The following is a 15,382-nucleotide window of genomic DNA, read 5'->3' on the forward strand; positions in this document are numbered from 1 at the left end:
AAAATTCATCCAAGGGTTAATTTCAGACAATTGTGTTAAAAGCCAAAGCATGTTTATTGTGAAAGCGGAAACTTAGTGCATTTTGGGCCTCAGTTCTTTTACTGAAACTTCAGTAAAGGCTTTCTCCTAGTCTGCTGAAAATTGCTGCTTGGCAACCTGGAACAAGTAATCAAAAGAATAGACAATCTATTTCAAAATGAGTTAGAAGACTCTCCACCTTCTAGTGTCTTTCCCTGTTAACATGATGGGATCTCATTAAATATATAAACTCTGCCGATTGATAGATATTGTAGTATAGCTGAAGTATGGAGAGGACCCTAAGTTACAATATTCAAATATAATGATGTTTTTGGAAAGCAGGCATTTTTAATTCAGGTATGTATTTATATCAGTTAAACACAGAATATAGTTTAACAGTAATTGTGTTTTGATTCTTTGTATCAAAGAAGTTAGTTGATGAGAAAGAGGGAGACATTTATTGTAGAAATGATACCTCAGTTGAAATTTCCTTATATGTAATAGAACCTATAGTATGTGTGTGTTAGTGGAGAAGGAAATGGCAACCCACTCCAACTTTCCTTGAACAAATTTCCAGATACTAAAAAGAGAAAAAAATAAATAAAAAATGGTGATTACATAATCCATTTTCCTTTCATTTGAAGGTTAGGCTGTATTCTGCTCAAAATAAAAAGACAGAAACACCAAAAGCTGAGTTCAATTCATTTATTATTGCTTCCACTTATGGGTACATTTTCCCAATTCTTTGTCTCAAATCCCAATGATGCTTTTATACTTGCAACACATATTTATCTCCATTTTCCCAGTGCTGAAATGTTTGACATGGGAATATGAGGTATTTCTCAGAAAACAGAGTAGTAAGGTGTAGCATGAAATGTTTGGGCAGTATTTCTTACATCACATGAAATTCACTATTGTTAGGTGGTAGAACAGGGAAAAGGAGTCCAAAATGGTGGTGGCTAAAAAAACAAGGAAGGTCAAAGGAAGGTCTGAGGACCAGAGTGAAGACTTCAGGTAGAACAAACAGGACTCCTGGCTAAGCCCGATTTGCATACGGCAGGCCCAGGTGGAGGGAAAAACATAAAAGGAGGAGCCAAAGCGCTCGCTCGCTCTCTCTCTCTCTCTCCCCCTCTCCTGCATGTGTGCGCTCTTTCTCTCTCTCTCCCCCTCTCCCACGCGCTCCTCCACTCTCTTCCCTTCAAATCTTTGAGTTGGCATGCCCTCACGCTTCGAGGACGGATTCTCCTGCTATCTTTTAAATAAAATAGAGCTGTAACACTGATTTGCCTAAGAGCTATAACACGGTTTGTCCAAGACCCGAGAGCTGTGACCCGCCGAGGGCTTTAATGTCCATCCCGCCAAATCTTTGTTGTGATGAGACAAAGAGCCGAGGAACATACACTCACATGACACTATGAAATGCCACTAGGTACAGTCCTTCATTACATTTAGCAAGCTTGAAATTTCTGTTTCTTACGTAGAATAGAAAAAGGAATGTGAATTATATAAAAGTTGAATGAAAATAAAAAGGTATCTTAAATATTCACATTACATACCTTGCAAAGCTTTCAATGAGTCACAAAATCTTAGAAATTATTATAAAACTGTTTCTCTTTTTCTCCATTTCCCCACAAAATCAGTTCCTAATATATTTCTCTGTATTACATGAAATTAGGACCTGACAGAGCCTCAAAAGGTGATATTGAAGGAAAAAAAGTTAATTAGGAAAAGCAGATACTTTTAAAAACATTAAAATTCTGACTAAAATTAGATGAAATCAACCTAAACCTGGTAAATCAGTTTTTAAGAAACTTAAGCACTCATTTTCCTTTCATTTTATATCCAATAACTGCATCAAACCTAATATCAATCTTTCGTTTTAAAATTGCCTTGAAACGCTCAGGAAGGACCCTAGAAGAAAGATACATAAAAATAATTAGGAAATTAATATTAAGTGCATTTGTAAAATATCTTTAAGAATACTTATATTTATCATATTTCATGTCCATGTTAAATAAGATTAAGAACATTAACTCTGAGTCACTATTATGTGTTCTTTCCAAAGAAATCCAATTCCTTTTGAAAAGGAAAAGAGAAGAGGTTTAGGCTTCTTTACGGTAAAAGTGACTTGAAAGATTTAGCCTTCAAAATAAATATACTTGAATATTTTAAAAAATACCTAAAAGACAAGGTGTATAGAACTGAATAGTTCAGATGCTAAAGGCTCTTAAAAAAAGAAAACTGACATTGAAAAGGAAGTAAGAATAGGAACTAATTTTATACTTTGTAATTCAGAAACTATTAAAATGTTCCATTAAGATACCAAAGAAGCAGAATTGCTAAAAGAAAATGCAGGCAATGTACTTGGTTTTGAAAATAGTACTGAACAAGTTATTTAACAGAAGAGCTTAAATTCCTTCCATGTAAATGAAGGGATTAGCACCTATGCCACAGCGTTCTTGTGAAGAATCCATGTTAACAAAAAATGCTGGCTCATGTTGGTGTATGGCAGAAACCAACACAATACTGTCAAGCAATTATCCTTCAATTAAAAATAAATAAATTTAAAAATATATAAAATGCTTTAAACAGTGATGGACACATAGTAGGTTTAATTTTTTTCTCCCTACCCTACACTTAAGAATACTGAGGAACTTGTCACATTCCAATGAGTCTGAGAGAAACTAAACAGAATAAGTCAGTGTAACTATATACAGACATCTGCTTAGATGGAATTAAAATAAGGTTTGAAAATTGAGCACCAAACATTCACAGTCAGAGGAAAATCAGGGCAATATTAATAGTAGTGATAATTACAATGATAGTAGCATCAATATATAAAAATGTATTTTTATCGTATACTAGATATTTTAAATGCATTATTCTGTTTATTCCTCACAGCCCTGCAAAGTCTTGTCTCTGTATGACAGATGAAGAAACTAACCTTCAAAATAGTTAGATAACTCATCCATGTTCATGCAGCGAGCAAGTTATAAAAACACAGCTTCATCTAACTCTAGAACACAAACTGTGAATCTCTATGCTAATGGTCTAGGTAATCTTTATTTATTTAATCAATAAACAGACATTTTTGTGCCTCCCATGTGACAACCTGTCTAGCTAATTCTGGTGGCTCAGTGGTCAAAAATCCGTCTGCCAGTGCAGGAGACACAGGAGACTCGAGATCGATCTCTGGGTTGGGAAGATCCTTGGAGTAGGAAAGGGCAACCCACTCCAGTATTCTTGCCTGGGGAATTCCATGGACAGAGGAGCCTGGAGGGCTACAGTCCATGGGGTCTCAAAAGAGTCAGACACGACTTAGTGGTTAAACAACAACAACAAACGTGTCCATTAACTCTTCAAAGTGTGAGGATACAGTGATGAAAACCAGGCAAATTCCCTCTCTCAGAGAGTTACATTCTAAAGGACTGATCACTGAACACTTACATAATACAAGTGTAATGTGAAACACTTCACAGGTTTTAACTCATTTATTTACCAAGAATACCCTGGAGCTTTACTACCTAAACTTTAAGGTAGTTTCAACCATAGTTCCTAGCAGAAGGAGCTTAAAAAGCTTGATGCAAGCCACTTGTGCTTTTGATCTCTTGGGTTTTTTTTTGTTTTTTTGGACTCTATGTCAGTAACTCTCAGTGTATGATCTTTGAACCGAATGCCTGCAACAACTGCCTGTTGAAATAAGAGATTTCTGGATCCCAACTCGAACATCTTATCTTAAAATCTCTAGAGGTAAGATCCAGGTATCTATTTTTCAAACTGACATCCCAAGTGATCTATGTCATGGAAGCCTGACTCTAGGGACAAGCAGCAAGAGGCTTTTTTCCCCCTCTGACCTAAGTCATCTCTTCTGTTTCCCCTCAAGCAGCCTCATAGGCACACAGCCTTCCCAGAAAAGTAACGGGGTAATGTGTTATGAGACATTCTTTAAACCAGCAGTTTCCAATCTTGGATGTACATTGGAATCGCTGGAAGGCTGTATCTCTCAAAGACCAGGCCACACTACAGACCATTTAGATCAGAATCTTGGGAGCAGATGTCAGATGTTGGCATTTTTTTTTAAAAGTCCCAGGTGAATTCCAATGGCGCCAAAGTTGAAAGCTACTGCTCCAAAGAAATGCTTCTCATATTTGAATATGCATACAGATCACCTACGGGTCTTACTAAAATGCAAATTCTGATTTGGGGAATCAGAAGATTCTGTATGGCAAACAAACTCCCAGGTGATGCCTAGGCTGCTGGTCCATGGGCCAGATCTGAAGTAGCAAGTCTCAAGGGTCTCTAAAATTATAAAAGATAATTTAGCAATTCTTTTAGTATAAAAGATTATTTAGCAATATGCTTCAGTATAATTTTGCACAAAGTAAGAGCTCAGTGATTATCTGTTGTATATTTAAAATGAATGTCTAAAACTTGACTATGATCTCTTCGAATATCAATGTCACATAATTCCATTATGTAATAATGCTTAAAAATTACCCTCCTTCATATGCATTCATTTATGATAGGACTTCCAGAAATATACAAACTTCTTTCTTTAAAAAAATATTTTTTAAAAACTTAATAGAAATTAGTTGCCTAATTGCTATTGCAATTAACTATTGCTATTCCAATCCTGAAAGTCAAAGTTGCTCAGTCGTGTCCGACTCTTTGTGACTCCATGGACTGTGCAGTCCGTGGAATTCTCCAGGCCAGAAGACTGGAGTGGGTAGCCTTTCCCTTCTCCAGGGGATCTTCCCAACCCAGGGACTGAACCCAGGTCTCCCGCATTACAAGTGGATTCTTTACCAGCTGAGCCACAAGGGAAGCCTAAGAACACGGGAGTGGGTAGCCTATCCCTTCTCAGTGGATCTTCCTGACCCAGGAATCGAACCGGGGTCTCCTGCATTGCAGGTGGATTCTTTACCAACTGAGCTATCAGGGAAGCCCATTCCAATCTTGCTTGAATGATTAACAAATGTGGTTTTAAAAATGGATGGCTTCCTTAAGCTTAACTATTATTTTTATTAACTTAATCCATGTGCTTTATCAAATGCCTGGCTTTAAATCTGAGTTAAAACATGTAATAGAAAAATTTATCATGGGGACAAACATCACTGTCACTTACTTTTCCATCAATGTTAAAAAGTTGAGAGAAGATGGAACAAAGATCATTTTCTGCTCAGTTAGGATCCCATCTATCAGCTTGTTTACCACTTCCTCAGGTTCCAGGGTGGGTCCCAAACTGAAACAGAAGTAGTCTTCAGAACCAAAACATTTCACTGAGGCTTCAGCTTTGGTTTGGTGCTAAACGAGTATGTTAAGTTACCATACAAACCATTATATAACTGATTTATAGTTAGCATCCACACCAACACAGGTGCTCAAAAATGGTATCTATTTTAGCAATAATAATAACAACATAAAACCACTTATTTAGTGCTTATAAGGGAAGAGCAATTAGCCAAGATGGCAATGGTTAGTCTCTCTTGCCCCCTGCCGCCCCCATTCCCGTCCTCTCGCTCACGCCCCACATCCTGTAAACAATGACTCTGCATGGCTATGGAACAGCTGAGATTACTTATAGCACCGCACACACACATCATGATGTACTCACTTGGCCACATGCCACCGTTGTTCTGTATATCTATATAAGCACCACCTGAACAGCCCTTGCGGCTACATCAGCCATCAGCGAATAAAGCATGTCTGTAGTTCCTAAGGCTCCTCGCATCTTCTTCCAGCTTCCTAACTCACACCTTGCCTACCCTGGGTTCAGCAAACAACAAGACAGTGCTTATCATGTGCTGCATACTATGTTAAACGTTCTACCCAGATCATCTCACTGAAGTTTTCCAACAACTCTACAAAGAGGAGATACTAGAGTCCTTATTTTTCAAATAAGAACTATAGGAATAACTAGGACCCAAATTAATTTAACTAGATTAGGACTGATAAATTTCATTTTTAAATCTCTAGAAGTCTTAAGAAAGAAGTCAGATTCCATAATATGTTGTATTATTCTATTAAGACAGTTTAGTGAACCATTTCTGAAGAATCAGAAAAATTAAAACATAGGACTATGCCCAGCTCTAAGTCCTTGATCTCCATATGGAATCTTTATTAAGTCTTGTTTTAATTTTCAGCTTTGTTACTTAGCTCATGTTACATCTTTACTGTGTAATCATCCTGGCATACGTACTACTGAGTAGCATGTAGTCCCTAAAAAGTGACCTTTGTTTTCTGGGTGTTGAAATAAGTGCACTTGGGCTGGAGTTCCACCAGAGTTGGTCCTGAATTTTTAACATCTTATTAATGACTTAGAAAAAAAAAGATGCATAATCAAATTTACTCACTAAATTGGCAAATGTCATCAAACTGGGTGACTAACATTTTGGAGGGCAGATTTTAAATGTGTGTGACTGGTTAAGTGGGACAAAATTAAACAAATTGAATGAGGTTCTTTAGGAACAAATACAGAATAGTTCATTCAGAAAGAAGAAGATGCAGTAAAGTAAGACTAGGACAGCTGGAAAGTGTAGCATGTACTTAAAAGTGAACGTGAGGGGACTTCCCTGACGGTCCAGTGGTTAAGAATCCATCTTCCACTGCAGAGGACATGAGTTCAATCCCTGGTAGGGGAGTTAAGATTTCAAATGCCTCTGAGCAACCCAGCCAGCATACCACAATCAGACTGCTGAGCTCTAGGGCCAGTGCTCTGCAACAAGAGAAGCCCTCATGCAGCAATAAAGACCCAGCACAGCCAAAAAAAAAAAAAAAAGTAAGTGAGCATGATCATTGGATACATGAAGGAAAACAGAACTTAAATCACACGTGGTATAATCTCTCATTCTCAGCATTGTGTTGTTTAGTTGCTTAGTTGTGTCCAGACTCTTGTGATCCCATGGACTGTAGCCTGCCAGGCTCCTCTGTCCCTGGGATTTCCCAGCAAGAATACTGGAGTGGGTTGCCATTTCCTTCTCCAGGGGACCTTCTCAACCCAGGAATGGAACTCGCGTCTCCTGCACTGGCTTATGGATTCTTTACCACTGAGCCACCAGGAAGTTCATTCTCAGAATAGGTCATTTATTAGAATCCTGGGTTTACCCCAGAACCCTGGTGCAACAATATTACATATGAAATGCAGAGGAAATGTAATAATGAAAGTGATGGATTTTGGCCCAATAGAGGCACCAATGAAAAGCAATGAGAACTTAAAGAAGACTAAGCAGTCCTTTAGCCTGTGGGATTAGCAGGTAAACAGTGCCAAGCAGCGTGATTCTAGAAACTGAAGGATGTTTATGCCTTGGAAAGTGTTCAGAGGGAAATTCAAGCATATTGCTACCAGGCTTCCATATCCCCAAGCTCCATCAAATCCCACAAACACCTGTGTAAACAGGGCAGCACATGTCTTCATTCACATTGTGGCCTTCTAACCTACCAATCCAGTGATGTTGGACATCACTGAACCTCTTAGTTACTTGATCTCCTTACCTAAAGTCTTAGCCTCTGCCAGAAGATTTTCACTGAATTTAAAGACTGTCTAATAGCATGATAAAAAGACTGTAAGAAAAGCCTTCCAGAAAACATTCAGTTCCTTGGCAAAATCAAATCTAAGTCATTAAAATGTCAGTATATGTCGATAGTCTAATGTTAACAAGAGTTGTGAATCCTATTAAATAAATATAGATAATGGATTTTGTTGAAACTATTCAAAAACACTTAAGGCCTATCTGTTGGGATGGAGAAGATGAATGCATGTGGGATCTTAAGAATACTCAGGGAGAAAGTATTTTCAGGTAGAACTACCTGAGTGGTTATCTAATTTCACCACTTAGGTAGCTGAGTAATTTGGGGGATGACATCTCTACTCTTCAAAATTTTTTGGCTTTGTACTTAACTGGAAAAAAGGAGATAATGCAGTGGTACCAACAGACTCTCCAAGGGACAGAGTTATCAGTTTTGTAGCATTTTCAGATTCTATGATATGAACACTCCCAACATAGCCAGTTGCAAGTTACCAGCATGGTGTCACCAAAGGAATATAAGCTGTCTTCTGCACTCCACGGGTAATATGACGGTTAAATGGAAAATGTACATATAAATACTTATAGAGTTATACTATACAAATGTTACTTGTCACCTTCTTATATAACAACTTTTTTATGGTACTAGCCAATGAAAAACTAATTATTTTTCTGTGCGTGCTAAGTCGTTTCAGTTGTGTCTGACTCTTTCCAACTGTATGGACTGTAGCCTGCCAGGTTTCTCAGGCCATGGGATTCTCCGGGCAAGAATACTGGAATGGGTTGCCATGCCCTCCTCCAGGGGCTCTTCCCAACCCAGGGATCGAACCCACGTCTCTTTTGTCTCCTGAATTGGCAGGCAGGTTCTTTACCACTACTGCCACCTGGGAAGCCTAATCTTTCTGTGGAACCCACAAAAGCTAAATTTTTAGAGAAAATAAATTTTGTTATGTATATTACACATAGGAGAGTAGACATTTTAAAACAATGTATCAGAGCATCCAGTTATTCTTGACAAATGAATCCAGATTATGTGGCATTGTTTATATCACTAATGGAAAAGAAAAACAAATTTAAGGCAAACGCATTTAATTTAAAAGTATTCATATACCTAATAATAATGCCCCAAAATATATGAAGCAAAAAGTGACATAATTGAAAAGAGATATGGACAGTTTAAAAATAAGAGCTGGAGACATTAATCCTACTTTCAACAATGGATTGAACAACTAGACAGAAGATCATCAAGAAAGGACTTCCCTGGTAATCCAGTGGTTGGGACTCAAGTGCTTCTACTGCCAGAGGCCTGGGTTCTATCCCTCGTCAAGGAACTATGATCTCACAAGCCATGAGGTGCAGCCAAAAATTTAAAAAAAAAAATTTCAAATCAATAACCTAACTTCCCAATTGAAGAATCTAGAGAAAAGAACTGACTCTAAAGCAAGCAAAATAAAGGAAATAATAAAGATTAAAGCAGACATAAATGAGAGAACAGATAACAATAGAGTCAATAAAACCGAAAGCTGGCTCTTTGAAAAGATCAACAAGACTGACAAACTTTTTGCTAACCAAGAAAAAAAGAGATTAGAGAAACCATTGAAATCAAGAATAAATCTGAGTTCATTACTGAGTTCACTACTACTAATCTTAGAGAAATAAAAGGGACTATGAAAATATGATGAATAATTATATGTCAAAGATTAGATAAATTTGATTAAATGTACAAATTCCCAGGAACACACAAAGCACCAAAACGAACACAAGAAGGAATAGAAAACATGAGTAGTGCATTAACAAAACATCTTTAACAAAACATTTAACAAAAATAATCAAAAAACTCCCAGCAAAGACCAGCACTAGAGGGCTTCATGATGAACTCGACTGGAGTTTAAAGAATTAACATCAGTCCTTCTCATTGTCTTTCCAAAGACAGAAGAGGAGAGAACTCTTCTCAACTCATTCTATGAGGCCACAATAACCCTGTTACTAAAGCCAGAGAAAGATATCACTAGAAAACTACTACCAATATCTCTTCTGAATACAGATGCAAATATACTCAACAAAATACCATCAAATCAAATATAGCAATAAGATAATGTAATATGCCATATTAATAGAATGAAGGATAAGCCCACATGATCATCTCAATATGCATAAAAAAAGCATTTAACAAAATCTAACACTCTTTCATGAAAAAAAATTACTCAACAACCCAGGAACATAAGGGAACTTCCTCAACCTTATTTTTCTAAGCACTTGTACAAGGCAGTCTGATCTGTATAACCAGAGTGAAACAGAGAAGATAATAGGAATTATTAAACATGAAAAGATGACTGTGAGCCTTTCTAATAAGCAAAAATATACTATCACATAGAAGCACTGTTTTTTCCTATCATAATGGCCAAGATTAAGAGTGCTGGATCATTGAAAAAGCAAGAGAGTTCCAGAAAAACATCGATTTCTGCTTTATTGACTATGCCAAAGCCTTTGACGGTGTGGATCACAGTAAACTGTGGAAAATTCTGAAAGAGATGGGAATACCAGACCACCTGACCTGCCTCTTGAGAAACCTATATGTAGGTCAGGAAGCAACAGTTAGAACTGGACATGGAACAACAGTCTGGTTCCAAATAGGCAAAGGAGTATGCCAAGGCTGTATATTGTGACCCTGCTTATTTAACTTATATGCAGAGTACATCATGAGAAACACTGGTCTGGATAAAGTACAAGGTGGAATCAAGATGGCCGGGAGAAATATCAATAACCTCAGATAAGCAGATGACACCACCCTTATGGCAGAAAGTGAAGAAGAACTACAGAGCCTCTTGATGAAAGTGAAAGAGGAAAGTGAAAAAGTTGGCTTAAAGCTCAACATTCAGAAAATGAAGATCATGGCATCTGGTCCCATCTCTCTATGGCAAATGGATGGGGGAAACAATGGAAACAGTGGCTGACTTAATTTTGGGGGGCTCCAAAATCACTGCAGATGGTGACTTGCAGCCATGAAATTAAAAGACATTTACTCCTTGGAAGAAAAATTATGACCAACCTAGCTCAGTTCAGTTCAGTTCAGTCACTCAGTCGTGTCCAACTCTGCAACCCCAGGAACTGCAGCATGCCAGGCCTCCTTGTCCATCACCAGCTCCCAGAGTCCTTCCAAACCCATGTCCATTGAGTCAGTGATGCCATCCAACCATCTCATCTTCTGTCATACCCTTCTCCTCCTGCTCTCAATCTTTCCTAGCATCAGGGTCTTTTCTAGACAGCATATTAAAAAGCAGAGGCCATTACTTTGCCATCAAAGGTCCATCTAGTCAAGGCTACGGTTTTTCCAGTAGTCATGTATGGATGTGAGAGTTGGACTATAAAGAAAGCTGAGTGAAGAAGAATTGATACTTTTGAACTGTTGTGTTGGAGAAGACTCTTTTTTTTTTTTAACTTTATTTTACTTTACAATACTGTATTGGTTTTGCCATACATTGACATGAATCCACCATGGGTGTATACAAGCTCCCAATCCTGAATCCCCCTCCCACCTCCCACCCCGTATCATCTCTCTGGATCATCCCCATGCACCAGCCACAAGCATCCTGTATCCTGTATTGAACTTAGACTGGCACTTCCATTTCTTACATGATAGTATACATGTTTCAATGCCATTCTCCCAAATCATCCCACCCTCTCCCTCTCCCTCAGAGTCCAAAAGTCCATTCTATACATCAGTGTCTCTTTTGCTGTCTCACATACAGGGTCATCATTACCATCTTTCTAAATTCTGTATATATGTGTCAGTATACTGTATTGGTGTTTTTCTTTCTGGCTTACTTCACTCTGTATAATCGGCTCCAGTTTCATCCACCTCAGTAGAACTGATTCAAATGTATTCTTTTTAATGGCTGAGTAATACTCCATTGTGTATATGTACCACAGCTTTCTTATCCATTCATCTGCTGATGGACATCTAGGTTGTTTCCATGTCCTGGCTATTACAAACAGTGCTGCAATGAACATTGGGGTACATGTGTCTCTTTCAATTCTGGTTTCCTCAGTGTGTATACCCAGCAGTGGGATTGCTGGGTCATAAGGCAGCTCTATTTGCAATTTTTTAAGGAATCTCCACACTGTTTTCCATAGTAGCTGTACTAGTTTGCATTCCCACCAACAGTGTAAGAGGGTTCCCTTTTCTGGAGAAGACTCCTGAGAGTCCCTTGGACTGCAAGGAGATCCAACCAGTCCATCCTAAATGAAATCAGTCCTGGGTGTTCATTGGAAGGACTGATGTTGAAGCTGAAACTCTAATACTTTGGCCACCTCACGTGAAGAGCTGATTCATTTGAAAAGACCCTGATGCTGGGAAAGATTGAGGGCGAGAGGAGAAGGGGACGACAGAGATGGTTGGATGGCATCACCGACTCAATGGGCATGAGTTTGGGTGAACTCTGGGAGTTGGTGACGGACAGGCAGGCCTGGCATGCTGCGGTTTATGGGGTTGCAAAGAGTCAGACATGACTGAGCGACTGAACTGAACTGAATATTCAAAGTTGGCAAAGGTGAGAGGAATGGACACTTTATACCCTGCCAGGGGGAGGATAAATTAAAACAATCCTTTAGAAGGGTAATCTAATCAATCAATCAAAAGTAAGTTCCTACATTTTGACCCAATAATTTGTTTCAAAAAAATAATTATAATAAGATGGCTGAATGTTCACTGCAGCCTTATTTACAATAGCTAGGACAGGGAAGCATCCTAGACATCCATCAGTAGATGAATGGATAAAGAAGCTGTAGTACCTATGCACATGGAATAACATTCAGCCATAAAAAGGAATGCATTTGAATCAGTGCTAACGTGGTGGATAAACCTAGGGCCTATTATACAGAATGAAGTAAGTCAGAAAGAAAAAAACAAATATCATATATTAATAGTACTGACGAACCTATCTGCAGGGCAGCAACGGAGATGCAAACATAGAGAACAGACTTATGGACACTGGGGAGGGGATAAGAAGGAGACGCTGTGATGAATGGAGAATGTAGCATGAAAACATATACACTAACATATGTAAGACAGATAGGAATTTGCTATATGACTCAGGGAACTCAAACCAGGCCTCCGTGACAACCTAGAGTTGGGGGATGGGGTGGGAGGTGGGAGGGAGGCTCAAGGGGGAGAGGCCATATGTATAACCATGGCTGATCCATGTTGATGTACAGCAGAAAACAACACTAAATTATCGTTCAATTAAAACTAAATTAAGAAAAAAATAAAAACAAGGGAAAAGAGAAAAAGCAAAGATACAGACACACATATATATATACATGTGAATACATAAACACAATGTATATATATGTACATGTATACATGCACACAAAAATATGCATTTATTGCAATAATGAAAGATTTGAGATCTAAATGTCCATCAACAGAGAAAATTTACATCCAAGGATCATTAGGCTAACATTGAAAAGAATAAGGTGAGACTTCCGTGGCAGGACAGCCATTAAGACTCTGAGTTTCCACTGTAGGGGGTATGGGTGGGATTCCTGGTCTGGGAACAAAGAACCCACATGCCACACAGTGTGGCCAAAAATAAAAATAAAGAAAGAGTAAGGTAAGAAAAAGGAAGAGTAAGGTAGCTCTTTGGGCTTTCCTGGTGGCTCAGATGGTAAAGACTCTGCCTGCAATGCAGGACACTGGGCTTCGATCCCTGGAGTAGGGCATGGCTACCCACTCTAGTATTCCTGCCTAGAGAATCCGGTAAACAAAGGAGTCCAGCGGGCTATAGGTCTTGGGGTTGCAGAGTCAGACATGACTGAGCACATGCACACAAGTTAGCTCTTTATATATCAACACAGAAAGCTAACAGCAGCATATTGTTATCAGAAAGGCAGCTTATATAAATAGCATGTATGTTTCCAGGTACCAGAAAAAGGAAATCAATTAGGAAGCGTAGACTTTAAAAGCAATGAAGCTATTTCCAATGAAACACTTAATATACATTTTAAAAATAATGATTCTTGGGGAAAAACTTCAATAAAAAATTATGTTGAAAAAAGAAAGCTAGGAATAGAGGGGCATTTGGAGTCAGGGACCCAGGCAAGAATTCCAGTCTGCCATTCTGGGACTGCAGAACCTTGGGGAATTTTTCTTAACTTCTCCAAGTTTCAGTTTCTTTGTCCATAAAATGGGCAATCTTGCAGATTGTTGTAAGGACTAGAGCTGGGGGAGGCAACTGATGGTGTGGATCCAAATCAAGTTCTCCCATCTTAAAGATCAGAGGTAATTTATGTCAGGTATCTAGACCTAGTAGGGTACCTGGTATTTAGTAGGCTCTCAATGAAAGGTGGAAAAGTGAAAGTTGCTCAGTCGTATCTGATTCTTTGTGACCCCATGGACTGAAGCCTGCCAGTCTCCTCTGTCCATGGAATGCTCCAGGCAAAAATACTGGAGTGGGTAGCCATTCCCTTCTCCAGGGGATCTTACCAACCCAGGGATCAGACCCAGGTCTCCCGCATTGCAGGTGGATTCTTTACCGTCTGAGCCACCAGGGTACCTTGTATTTGGTAGGCTTTCAATAAAGGCTTTTAATAAGATGATTTCTTGATATCCAAGTGTGTATTTATTTTTTAATTAACTAACATTTATTTTTGGCTGTGCTGGGTCTTCACTGCTGTGAGGGTTTTTTTCTCTAATTGCAGAGAGCAAGGACTCCTCTCTAGTTGCGGTGCTTGGACTTCTCACTGCAGGGGCTTCTCTTGCTGCGGAGCCCGGGCTCTAGGGTTTGTGGGCTCAGTAGTTGTGGCTCTGGGGCTCTAGCGCACAGGCTCAACAGCTGTGGTGCACGGGCTTAGTCACTCCGAGGCGTGTGGGTCTCCCCAGAGCAGAGACGGAACTGTGTCTCCTACACTGGCAGGTGGATTCCTTACCACTGAGCCACCGAGGAAGCCCAATAACCAAGTTTATTTAACAAAAATAATTGTTAGTTGTCAAAAAACTTACTTGGAGCACCTGATTACACTTAATTCCAATAAACTCAGATTATGCTACATTATAACCCTTACAGTAAAACAGTCTTTGCAGTGTGTTAGATATGTAAATATAATAACAATAAGCTACATCTTTGATGTGCCTTAAAAGAGAATTTAAGTTCCAACAGAAGTATAAAGCAAATTACTCTGAACTGGTCCCTTAGAGGAGGATTGCTTCCTTTTTTCTCAAAGGCTTGTCCCTCTGCAAAAAAAAGGAAATTTCAATCTGAAACTCAGTTCTGCCAATTACAGTCAAGTTACTTGATCTCTCTAAGCAAAGTACTGTTGATGAGGTTTAAGAAAACTAGAGATTTTATTTAGTGTTCAAAATACAAACTGAAGTAAGAATTTTTCTGTCCTCTAATTAGAACTTTGCTGGAGCGAGCAGCGGCCGTGTGGTGCTGGAGCGAGTTCTGCCAGCATAGTTTGGCCCAAGGTAAACAGCAGGAACACAGCTCCACCCATCAACAGAAAACTGGATTAAAGATTTACTGAGCATGGCCTTGCCCATAAGAGCAAGACAGAGTTTCCTCCACAGCCAATCCCTCTCATCAGGAAGCGTCCGTAAGTCTCTTCTCCTTCTCCAGCAGAGGGCATACAGATTGAAAACTACCATCACAGAAAACTAACCAAATCTGATCACATTGAACCATAGCCTTGTCTAACTCAATGATACTATGAGCCATACCATGTAGGGCCACCCAAGACAGACAGGTAATGGTGGAGAGTTCTGACAAAATGTGGTCCACTTGAGAAGGGAATGGCAAACCAATTCAGTGTTCTTGCCTTGAGAACCCCATGAACAGTATGAA

The 15,382-nt window shown here is 39.0% G+C and overlaps 1 protein-coding gene across 2 annotated transcripts in view; it reads right to left on the bottom strand.

Annotated features, from left to right (window-relative positions):
- Positions 1-727: 727 nt before the first annotated feature.
- Positions 728-15,382, bottom strand: part of HSD17B11 (hydroxysteroid 17-beta dehydrogenase 11) — a 46,549-nt gene continuing 31,894 nt past the window's right edge. For both annotated transcript variants that reach the window (XM_068974852.1, XM_068974851.1), the window contains 2 exons: positions 5,144-5,260; positions 728-1,929 (listed from right to left, as the gene is read on the bottom strand). In XM_068974852.1, the coding sequence (XP_068830953.1) occupies positions 1,839-1,929; positions 5,144-5,260 (208 nt within the window). In that variant the 3' untranslated portion in view covers positions 728-1,838. The remainder of the gene's footprint in view (positions 1,930-5,143; positions 5,261-15,382) is intronic.

This window comes from Capricornis sumatraensis, chromosome 7, assembly GCF_032405125.1.
Source record: "Capricornis sumatraensis isolate serow.1 chromosome 7, serow.2, whole genome shotgun sequence".
Lineage (NCBI taxonomy): Eukaryota > Metazoa > Chordata > Mammalia > Artiodactyla > Bovidae > Capricornis > Capricornis sumatraensis.